General features: G+C 42.0%; 1 protein-coding gene across 9 annotated transcripts in view; it reads right to left on the bottom strand.

The window, feature by feature from the left end:
• The window catches only part of CDKL5 (cyclin dependent kinase like 5), a 325,745-nt gene that overhangs the window by 20,306 nt on the left and 292,584 nt on the right, over positions 1-12,855 (bottom strand). For 7 of the 9 annotated variants that reach the window (XM_083172502.1, XM_083172506.1, XM_083172508.1 and 4 more), the window contains 2 exons: positions 7,778-7,879; positions 1,905-2,010 (listed from right to left, as the gene is read on the bottom strand). In XM_083172502.1, the coding sequence (XP_083028628.1) occupies positions 1,905-2,010; positions 7,778-7,879 (208 nt within the window). The remainder of the gene's footprint in view (positions 1-1,904; positions 2,011-7,777; positions 7,880-12,855) is intronic. The other 2 variants (XM_083172507.1, XM_083172510.1) reach the window with 1 other exon arrangement.

A 12,855-nucleotide genomic window follows, 5' to 3' on the forward strand; every position in this document is an offset into this window, starting at 1 on the left:
CTTACTCATGTCGACCTAGTGGTGTCGACCTAATGCTTGTTGACCTACTTGCTGGTGACCTAATGGTCCATACCCTGTTAAATCGTGTTCTGGAATGGATCCGAGCAAAAAACTCCAAATTATGATGGAGAAATGCCTTTTTTTAACCACTATATAGACATAGCACAATGGCTACCATCTCTCCCTTGGTTACTCCTACTCTTCAGTGCTGGACAAAATATCTCCTCCATAGTTTCCCCTCTCACATCTTTTCTGTATAACCCTGATTTCACTCCCAGCCTCCACAAAACTTTGTTCCAGCTGGGCCAACTGTTGTCCTCTTGTGGGGTGCTATCATTTTCAGATGTCCAATTATCCTGGGTCCTCCCCCAATCTCCAAAATCTTCTCACCAACTCAATGAAATCTGCAGCTTTATCAAGTCCCCTAACCTTTGTGTTTCTCCTCAGCCACCTGCTCACACTATTACTAGGCTGTATAACTTAATAATCGAGAACTTTTTATGTACATCTCCCTCCTTCACACTGGCCAGGGAAAAAGACTTGCAAGGAAGGGTTTTCCTGAACACTCAACTCAAGCGAGCTAATCGCAATTCTATGGAGATCCATTTCTGCCCCTTCCATTAGAACCTGGTAAAGAAAATTGTCTATAATATGGATATCGGTCCGTACACACAGGGCGATGGGAGCTTTGTGCTGAGCGATCTAGCATTGCTCAGATCGCTCAGCACTGCACCAGCAGTGAGTGCTGAGCGATCTGTCACTGCCAGTGTTCTCAATTCAGAGAACACGGGCGATGACTAGATTTATGCTTCATGCAGTATAAATCTAGTCAGGTGATAGCCCGCGCAGGACTGCGCATAGCCGTCGCCAGGGGCCGTACACACAGAGCAATCCGTGCTTCATTTCTAAGCGATATGGTCAGATTGCTTAGAAATGGGGCTGTAATTACCCCATGTGCCCTATTTGAACAATATTATTTCTTTCTGACAGGTAATATTCTCAACTCCTCTGCTACCTGGTTCAGGTGGTTGGAATTGAAGGAATCCGCCATGTATACCTCATATTTATGCCCTGAGCCTAAACATTCCCCCTAACAGGTGTGAAGTTCTTATGTGATAGACCCTTCCCTGGCCCTGCGCCTGGTTAGTTCATTTATAGTTTTGTTTTTACAAGAACGATGATCTATCCATTGGGCCTGATTCATAAGTAATCACCCGGCTGCGAGTTACATGCTGGGCAATTATCGATAGACTGCAAATGCGTACGGACCGTAGTACGCATGCGTAAGGCTGTACTGCGATAACAACCATTTGCAGGATGATTGACAGGAAGCCGGGGTTTGTGGGTGTTAACCGGCCATTTTCTGGGAGTGTCAGGGATTTTAGGGGAAGTGGTGTGAAGTCATTTCTGGCCCCGATCAGCCTGTTTCTATCGCTGCTGCCAAATAAGTCCAGGGCTACGCACAGACTTGCCAATGGATTTGCAGATATTCGCTGGGCATGCGATATTTTTGCAAGCCAGGCTAAACAATTCACAGGCTTGAATGAGGTAGGATTTCACTCTGGCTGGGCTGCGTATACCTCATTGCTGGGCGACCAGGTCTGAATCAGGCTCATAGTCTCCATCCACTTTATACCCCATGTATTCAACTATTTTTATTTATGTTATTGCTGTATGACATCTTTTTCAATAGATATAGTTTATGTAAAGAAAACACAGTATTCCAGCAATTAAAACCCAGAGTGTAATTTGATTGGCTATGAAAGTGTAAGCATTTTTTAATGCAAGATGAATGCAGACATCTGGAACATTTCTCTGTGCCCTCAGCTCACGTGTGTGTCTGTAATAACACATTTCCCAACACCATTCAGAAGTATTAGTAGAATAATGAATAGTAGTAGTACCTCTGTAGAAGCTGCCAACCCTTCTAGGGACTGTGTCACTGTACATATGGCGGTTTTCTTTGGAGGAGATTCCATCATCTGGATGCATGTCATGGTAAGGTCCCCCCTGATAAAGCCAAAAGAGAACATTGTTATTACTACTGGTACTATATGCGTCCAGATGTCATATCCTTCCAACTCTCCCATATAAAGGAAAACAAGCAAATTAAAGGAAACACTTTGGATGCGTTCTAAGGTGGGAGCAAAGGAAAGAAAACAAAAACTCCTGTACGCTGACTAGCGACCAGGTCTGAATTGGGCCCTACATTTCCTGCATGAGGGGAAAATACTGTCTACTTCTGCATATTGCCCACACATAAGTGACAGTGATAGTCTGCACTGCAATATGAAGTCCAACTAGAAAACACCCATGGCTGTCTCTCTCCCTTCCTTATCTCTCCCTTGCTCTCTCTCTCTCCCTTGCTCTCTCTCTCTCTCTCTCTCCCTCTCTCCCTTTCTCTCTCTCTGCACATCTTATTCACCTTTTTGTTGCTTTGCTCACAGCTCCTTGTATTGAGAACAATAAAAAGAAAATACTGTGTAACATTAGATTTGATAGCAGTCTGGGGATTTTTAAGTGGTCTGGAAAAAAATGACAGTATAATCTGTAGTGCATAAATCTAATTATCAATAATTCTCTCGCAGGGCCTGATTGTGAGTTGCATGCAATGACAATGTTCACTTAGCTGAGCAAGTATTTGCAAATTGGCAAGCAGAATAGTTTCAAGTCCATCCCTGCCAAGTCAGCAAGAACCACAAAAAGCTTCTTCCCGATAGCTATTCAACTATTGAACAATGTACTCTAAGATACTGCGGTACTTATGTATTAGCAGGGCGCCCATTTAGCATACGTACAGCAACGTAGGGAAATCGCATCGCATTCGATTTTTGCATGCGATGCAATCGAATGTGATGCGGTCCGATGCAATTTTCCTATGTAATTTATTCACTGCTCTCTGTCCTTGGGCGGTGCGATGAGATCCCGGTGCAGCGAGCCCCACGAGGGGCGGCGGAACGCGTCCTCCCGACCTTTTCATACCCCCACTATCCACGTCAGCGTGGAGTTGATTTTAAATAGTGTGGCGAGTGCAGCGAGCCACCGAGCCCAATGCATGACGAGCGGACGCAAAATACATGTAAGGTAATCTGCATCCCCTCGCGGGGCTCACCACGCTTCGGGCTCGGTAGCTCGCTGCGTTCGCGACACTATATAAATTCAACTCCACACCGACGTGGATAGTGGGGGTATGAAAAGGTCAGGAGGACGCGTTCCGCCGCCGCTCGCCACGCTTCGGGGTGGCATGGATAGTGGGGTGGGGGTGCCTAAATCCCATTGTATGTCATACAAGTGTATACTAAATTAAATGGCATTGCACCCTATAAAATCGCATGTGATTTTATGTGCGGTGCGATCGCATGCAATGCGATCTCATTATACCACCCAAGGCAAGAGAGCAGTGAATAAATTACATAGGAAAATCACATCGCATCGCATGCAAAAATCGCATGTGATGCGATTTTCTTATGCAGAATCGCCCAATAAGCTATTTGCTTAGTGGGCGCCTGGCAAATACATAAGTACCGATACTGCTAATCTAACCACCTACAGTAACTGCTCTGTCTAACCTTGCAAATCATTACATGTGAATTGTCATTTATATGCGCAACTGATGCAATGTATGTATGTATGTATGTATGCCAGGTCATCCCTCTTGTACCATGCTTGAAGCTGCACTGTATCCAAAAACGATTCCTAGTATACAAGAGTATACATGGCCAATAAAGTGAGTCTGATTCTGAGAAAAATGTCTTTAAACTCTTACGGTGCATGTATTGAGTGTAGACACAAAGGAGGTCATTCTGGTTCATACTCCCCGTTGCAAGTGATGGTGAAGGCCTGTGCATGCGCATATTTGCTTATGCTCATGTTCAGCCATCTGTGCAAACGGACTTGCATAGGCGTTGGGCCCATTCACACAGAGCAGTACGGGCGGGGGCGGCGGGGACGGGTAGCGCCCATGGGAACGCCTAGTGTTTCATGGGCATACCCATGAAAACCCTGGCTGTTCCTATGGTAATTTGGCCGTGACGCGGGTGCCGGGGATGAGCAGCTGACGTCACTGGATGTCAGCTGCTCGCCCTGTTCACGTACCAGGGCGCCGCAAATCGGAGTCACCAGAGAATAACATAGATCTGCGAGCGCTTTGCTTTAGAAATCATACGATGGTCAGCGATCATAGAATGATATCTGTCCCGCACGCAAGGCTGCAAATGGATGTTTATGCCTCAGGATCCCCCTATTTCTTTTGACTGAAGTAGGATTATAACATTTACCGTCGCCCCTTCTGTGACATACGTATGTTTTGTGTGATGGTTGGACAAAGAATTATCCGCCAAATGTAATTCAATATGACTTATATTTATTTGAGCCTTGTTTCATGGAATACAAAGGAATGCATCTGTGATATATTGTATATGTCTCAATAAAAAAGTTATTTAAAAAAAATGCGGGGACATTCGCCGTTCGAGGGGGGACGGACGATCGTGCGGGCGACGTTGTCTCACAAAGCTGCGAAATTAGCAACCAGAATGGCCTCCAAAAGGTGGCGGAAAAGTGATTGGCAGTGAGTGGGACGTACCTACTAATGCACTGAATGGGCTATTCAGTGGGCATGTATATGGGGGTAGTGAACGTGTCTGCATGTGGCTGCATTCACAGACACAAAGCTTCAAGTGTAGGAGACCAGGGTCACACGGAGAAACCAAACATCCCAAATTTCTTGATTTTAGCGGGACAGTCATGATTTTTTGTGACTGTCTTACGTCCCTCCCGCGATCAGCAGTGTCCTGTGGTGGTGGGGCAATTGGCATCCACCTGTCCATCGCTGCTCTGCTTAGCAGTGATCCGCCGCAGAGGCAGAGGTACAAGAGGCATGGCCAGCAGCTCACAAAGCTAACAAAGAGGTGGCTCAAGATAAAAAGTGAACAGGATCTATGAGTATGACCTGCTCATCTGGTAGTATGTGGGACTCCCCTAAAATTTGGAAGACCTCTAGATGTCCTGGGGAAAATAAAGGCAAGCACTCTATAGCCCAGTTTCTTTTAGCTTCAAAAGTGATAAAATGGAGAGTGATAAACAGCCAGCCAATCCGGTCCTGTCTGACATTTTTCAAACACAGTCTGTGACATGGCAGGTAGGAGCTGAAAAACTCTCCATTTTATCACTTTTGAAGCTTAGAGAATCTGGCACTATGTTGGAAGGCAAAGGCAGCAATCACCCTGTTCATACTGTCATCAGATGACTACACATCCTAGAAGAAGCTCATGTAAACTGCTTGTTTGGACTGAGCATGTACTGGTTAGATTTGTCTACCTAAGTGGACTAACAAACACAGATACTGCTGCTATTTCTAAGGGCACAGTCCAATAAATTATACATTTTGTCCTTGCAGCCAGTCACACTGGGGGTTATTCTAGATCATTCTTTCTGACAAAATCCTTCTTAGATGGACAAAACCATGTGCACTGCGGGTGGGGCAGATGTAACTTGTGCAGAGAGAATTAGATTTCGGTGGGGTTTTTCTTCAAAGTGAGATCTATATTGCAGTGTAAAATAAAGCAGTCAGTATTTTCCCTGCACAGAAACAAAATAACTCACCCAAATCTAATTCTATCTGCACATGTTACATCTGCCCCCCTGCAGTGCACATGGTTTTGTCCATCTAAGAAGGATTTTGTCAGAAAGAATGAACTAGAATAAACCCCACTGTGAGCTCACACTGTGAATTATATTTGCAATCCAACTGCAAATTCACATTGATTTCTAGATATTACGGGGGAAATTTACTAAAGGAAATTTGTAAAAAATAGGTGTATTTTTATTCAGAAATACACTTATTTTTTACATTTACTATCCCGAAAATACGTCAATTCGTATTTGTATTGATGTGCTATCAATACGACTACGAATTGCCATATTTTCGGGATAGTAAATGTCAAAAATAAGTGTATTTCTGGATACAAATACACCTATTTTTTACAAATTTCCTTTAGTAAATTTCCCCGTAATTGTTTCTGTGCACACCCCCCTGAACAGGTGAAAAGTTAGGGAAAGTCTTTACTTTAAGGTACACACGTCAGTTTTCATAGGTAAATAATGTGGCACATGCCTGTAGGGGTATTGTATTGATGGGAAAAAAAAATTGATCTGTAAAGTATTAATGAGAGGAAACCATTCGTTTGTGGTATCCAGGCTTTAGATCTACTGTATCTAGGTAGACAATCAAAAGGCCCACAACTATTGGTCGACACTCAAAGTTTCGACATGGTCAAAAGAACAACAGTCAAAAGGTCAACATGGTCACATGAAAAAGGTCGTCATGAGGTTTTCATGATTTTATGGTAAAAAAACCTGACTTGCCCATGCATTAACATCCACGTACATACAAAGTGCCTGAAGCATGGCGAGCGCAGGGAGCCACGCAAGGGGACGTGGTACAATTATACGGTGTCCATGCCAACCTACATCGACACAGACCAAAAAATATAAAAGAATGTATGTTGCTCTTTGTCGACTCAATTTTTGTTTTTTTTTAAACCTAATGTTGACCTTTTCCACCATTTGACCATGTTGAACTTTTGACTGATGACCCTTTGACCCTGTCAACCCTCGCAACCTTTTGTTGTCAACCTTTTGATGTAGACCTAGACACTATAGAGTTAAAATACCTTATTTGTAGCAAACAATATGCCACAGCAAAATGCATCTATAAATAATAAAACAACATCAATAAAATCACCAAAAACAAATATTTAATATAAGGAATAAAGCAGTAATACAGTATTCGTCTATGCTGCAGAGAGAGACCTGCTGATACTTGTGTTAGCTGCATCTGTGTGGAACATTCTCATCTACAGATAAGACAACAATCCTTATTAGTCATAAAGTCGCTTTGTTATAGTCACTCAAAGCACATCTATTGTTCTCCTAAGGACAGACACAAGCACATACAGTAAACATATTACAGAGACACAAATACTTTGCACAGCAAACAAGCATTTGATGTCCTGCATGCAAATGAGGAACAGGAAGACCGACTAGAAGATACAGAAAAATCTTCATAAATATGCCCAGAAATATAATTTATATGCACCATACCTCCCAACTTTTCATGTGAAGAAATAGGGGGCGTGGCGTATGCAAATGAGGGCGCGGCTTATGCTAATTAGCCGCGACCTCATTTTCATACGAGAATAGACGCTGTGCGCATGCGCACAGCGTCTATTCTACTACATTGGGGGGTCTCCCAACTGCCACCCCCCGCAGCGGGACAATGCCTGCCGCGGGTGGGACGTCGGGACAGGACCCGAAAATCGGGACTGTCCCGACGGAATCGTGACAGTTGGGAGGTATGTATGCACGGACTAGTTTTCTCTAAATTGCACTACCAAAATGCTGTGTGTCCTCCCTACCACCATGGCGTCTAAGGGTTTATGCAAGGGAGCTAATCCAGCACCAGCCATGATAGCTACCCCCATATCACATAATGGAGAAGTAAATTTATGAAGGCTCTTGGCAGCTCATGTACCAATGCCATGGTCTTGTCACCAACAGGATGGCCATAGTAGGCATCAGGCATCATCAAAATATAGCAGATAAATTCAAATATATTTATATTGCATCTTCCACGTCCTTACCGTATTGATGTATAATATGTTTGCCATGGAGAAAATAGCATCGCTAAATAGCAGGTAATTAGTGTAATTATACCAAGGTTATTGCAATAATAATATTTTATTTTGGTTGTTGATGACATTACTTAGGTGATGCAGACCTCAGGCTTTTGTCGTGTATGAAAAGAAGTTGCGCCATCTCTGTTGGGCTCTTTAGCTAGAGATCTTGAGTGGATGATCCCCTCTGATGAAGCTGGCTCAGCCTGATAACAGCAGATAAAACACAGGGTTCGTACAGTGAAGCAACACAGCACACATAACTACCACACACATAACTAGTACTGTACAGGTTTCGGGTTAACAAAGTACAAAACGCACAATGCACAATGAGACACATAGATTGGTTTCACTCAGCAAGTAACAGGCAAATTGCTGAGAACATTGCAAGCGGAACAGATACATAAATATATCATTATATAATTAGTCATGTTACTAAGAGTATCGGCAGAAAATATGACATGAGAAATTGGTAATAGGCAATGGGCAAAACTATGCATGCAATCAATAAAATGTAGCAAACGTGTAAGATTTAGCACCCAGAGCACGTGTTTGTAATCAGCACCATGATTTTGGAACTCTTAAGTTATCCACTAGTTTGATATGGACACTTTTTTTCAGCGGTTCTGACCAGAATTTTTTAAGAACAGCTAGAACACCAAGGAGTGTGGACTGTACACCCATGTCCCCACTGTTCTTTGCATGGTCTGCATGTGCTACACAACCAAGCGTGCATTAGTACAAACAATGCATTTGTAGGCATTTTAGTCAAATCTAGAGTGGTGACTAAAAGGGAGTAACAAGGCTATATCAGGACTTACTCATGTAGACAAACATCAATGCGGGCATGTCAATGGGACTGTGGCTATGAAGAAATAGATATGTCTGTAGAATTAATACACCTACAGTGGTATATTGCTGGTGCAAGAGTGCTTTGATGATAATGATGACTATCACAGAGCATGGACAGAGGCAGTCTTTATGCAGAGAATCATACAGCTCTGCATACTGTATGTGAGAAAACACATTCAGGGGATGTATCGCATAAGTGCATGTGCAGAACGGGTCCTGCGATTGCAAGTAAGAAATGCAATCTCCTCTTCGTGACCGATGGTTACGATTTTAATCTAGAATTGTGATTGCATTGCAGTTTTTTGCTATTGCATATGCAGCAGGTGAGGATATGCACCTTCTTCTGCATTGCTAAGGGTCGCATATGCTGAGCTATTGGAATGTCCCTTGTGCCTTCCACAGAAATATACTGTATCACAAATACAGCGATAAAGGCAATGTGGATGTCCCCTCACTCTCATAAGAGGTTTTGCCCTAAAAAAATAAGCCACTTCAAATCTTGTAGCTAAATGTCCAAAATCTCACTACTTTCCGCAGCTCACACATTTGGCCTCTATTTGTGCCTCGTAAATAAAGTCCTGTGTGCTTTAATACATCCAATATCGTCACTGCCTACGGATGCTATGTTATTGTTCGAGAAATAGGACAAGTTCACAATACATTATGGAAAATATGAACAAGCCTCTAACTTTTTGTTGAGATCTTACTCCAGGTGACAAGTACAATATTTTATTTTTACGTTAAGCACATTTATTTAACCCAGCTACAGTATACTATCCCCGAGACTACCTAACTACTGTAACACAGCTGTAATTAGAACATACAGTGTTTGCACAACCCACACAATAACGCCCACTCCCTCGCACACCAAAATGTGGCCGATTACCAGAATACATTTCTTCCTGCTTTAAAAACCTATAGTACAAAAATATAGGTGGGCCAAGCGGAGCACAAAGTGAAGAAAAACACGTAAAGTATGATTATAGAAAACTACGCTAAAGCTCTATTATAAAAATGATTCCACATCAATACAAATTCTGCTCCTCGCTGCAAGATAAATAGAAGATATGCTTTCTGCGGCATACATTACTACGATACAAGATGTAATTCGGGGTTTAGTGCACTCAAACCGTAAATAAGCAATTTTTTTTCAAAGCGACCCAGCGAGGCTCCCAAAAGTACCAGATCTTTTCACTGAGCGCTTGTTTGATCCCCGCTCTCTTTAGTGAGTCACTTTGCCCATCTCTATAGTGTAGGGGCCATAGCGATGCCCCTCCTCGCACGTCGCTATCTCCCAGCAATTAATATCCAGCATGCTGGATAAATCTAGTTACTAACTGGAGAACACTGGTCCTGACAGATCCTTCAGCACACATCACTGATACATTGCAGAGCTGTGTGCTGAGCGTTCTGTGCCATCTAGCATCGCTCAGCACAGTGACCACTTGTGGAAGCCCCTTTAGAAAAGCAACGTTTTTAGGATAAACTTTGATCAACCGGTGGACAAAAGAAATCCATGAATGGAGACGATGAATAAACTCTTCTACATTAGGTGACTGAATGAAGCTGCCACACAGCATGCTGGGAATGTGCAGCCCATCTAATGATAAAAGTCCCTTCCAGCCATATAAAGAAGCGAGGATCTGTTTCTGCTGATCATTTATATTCATGTTACAACTACAGTATATAACTTGCATTTATTAAACAACTATTGTGGAACGATTGATTAATAAAAGAGGAGCTGAATGCTCTACAAAGGAACTTGATAAGTATTCCCTGTAATGGCATATGGGGTCAGTCATACTTAGCCTGTAATATAGGATTTACTCATTAATAATCGCATAAACATTGTTCATTTGTTCATCTCTACAATGGTTACCAATATATTAATCCTGGGGTTTTATTTTCTCCCATTTATAGAAAAAGTCAAAACAAAACTCCGGGTAAGATTATCTACATCTAAGAGAGCAATCCTATTAGGTGGGAAGGGTGCTATTTGCTGTAACAGCAGGGTTCTAACACCGGAACCTGCATCCGATCTCACACCCTTCACACAAATTTGGCCAGAGCTGTAAGGGGCAACAACAAGAACTTGTGCAAATTCTAGCTGCTATAAAGTGGGTCCGCAATGATTTGCACCTCCAATATCATCACACCTGATAGGACTGACCCCAACGTCTTGTTTAGAGGTCTGATGGTAATCAGTTCTCCTATTTCAATATTACAAACATCTTTAATGTACTGGGAGAAATGCATACCCACACTGCTTCCTTATAGGTGAAAGTGCACCTAATTGCTACATTGAGTCGCAAATTGGTCAATGTTTTTTTACTGTACATGCATCTGTGCGCAGTGAATGAATAAGGAATACGATGACATCCTGGTATCACTTGCAAAGTGACTGATAGGAAATCAGCATTTGGGGGTGGTAACAGGAAGTGGTCCATCAAATGCAGGCATGTATTGGCCGATCAGACAGCGTTTTCTTGTTGTGTATAAATTAGCAATTGTGATCTTACTTGCTACCAGAGAACTCTGCATCCCAGGAAAAGCAGCTCAGCCTGCGTGTCTTCAGGGGCAATTAGACTCTGTGACATGACCTGATTTTGGACGATGGTACCAATGTATCAGCACGTACATGCTATTGGACAGAAATGATGCAATAGCAGTGGATGTCCCTGTACTCAGGTTAGCTTCTGCCGATATTAACATATAATGTCATTCCTATTGCATATAGCAAAATATAGCAATGGCAGCAGCAAGAACACACACACCTGAATTAGGCCCATAAGGTACCGATTCTAATTTTTTTTAAAACACTCAAGTGCAGAGGTTAAATACTCAGATGCTCAGGAAAGCTGAAAGAAGTAGAAACATCAATACAAGGTCTGGGTCCATATAACTTCCAGCTTAGTGTAATAAACTTAATTTATTTAACCTTTTGGTACTTATGTAGTAACTGGGCTGCCGATTTTGAAATCGGGTCCATCGCATCGCATCGCACCCGACCATATCGCATGCGATGCGATGCGATGCGATGGACCCGATTTTTCCATAGGATTCAATGTTAAAATGGACTGAGTCCATTTTAACCCCTTCCTGACAGAGCCAGTTTTTGCGTTCCTGACAGAGCCCTTTTTTTCAAATCTGACATGTCTCACTTAAGTGGGGATAACTTTTTTTTGCTTTTACTTATCCCAGTGATTTTGAGATTGTTTTTTCGTGACACATTGTACTTCAAATTAGTGGTAAATTTGGGTCGATACAGTCTGTGTTTTTTTGTGAAAAATACCAAAATGTCGTAAAAAAATGGAAAATTTAGCAATTTGCAAAATGTTAAATTTTCTGCTTGTGAGACAAATAATAATACCACTCAAAATAGTTAATAACTAACATAGACCATATGTCTACTTTATGTTTCCATCATTATTTCAACTTCCTTTTAATTTTTTTGGACACTAGGAGGCTTACAATATGAATAGCAAATTCTCAAATTTTCAAGAAAATTTCAAACACTGATTTTTTTAGGGACCAGTTCAGTTCTGATGTGACTTTGAGGGACTTGTATGTGAGACACCCCCATAAATGATACCATTTCAAAAACTGCACCCCTCACAGTATTCAAAACAGCATTTGGGAAGTTTGTTAACCCTTTAGGTGTTTCACAGGAATTAAAACAAAGTGTAGGTGAAATTTCAAAATTTCATTTTTTTTGCAGATTTGCAATTTTAATACATTTTTCTAAGGAACACAGTACATTTTACTAGAGAAATGTGACTAAAAATTGATTCCCCCAATTCTTTTGTTTTCATAAATATCCTATATGTGGCCCTAGTGTGCACGTTGACCAAACCACAGGCTTCATAATAGAAGGAGCACCTACTTGATTTTGGAGCCTCCTTTTTATGAGATTATTTTTTAGGCACCATGTAGGTTTCTAGGCACCATAAGATGCTAAAATTTAGGAACCCCCCCACAAGTGACCCCATTTTGCAAACTACACCCCTCAGGGAATTCATCTAGGGGTATAGTGTACATTTCAAACCCCCAGGGGTTTCACCAATTGTGGTACAACTGGGCAGTGAAAATGAAAAATTATTTTTTTTACACAAAAATGCAGTTCTGGCTCAAAATTTTTCATTTTCAGAAGGTATGAAGGAGAAAAAGCACCCCAAAATCTGTGCCCCAATTTCTCCCGAGTACGGCAATGCCTCACATGTGACCAAAAAATACCATTTGGGTGCATGGCAGGACTCAGAAGGGAAGGAGTGATTTTTGGATTTTGCAGCTCAGATTCTGGTGGAATTTTGGTGGGTGCTATGTCGCATTA

Source organism: Crinia signifera, chromosome 2 (assembly GCF_055691185.1).
Source record: "Crinia signifera chromosome 2, ASM5569118v1, whole genome shotgun sequence".
Classification (NCBI taxonomy): Eukaryota; Metazoa; Chordata; class Amphibia; order Anura; family Myobatrachidae; genus Crinia; species Crinia signifera.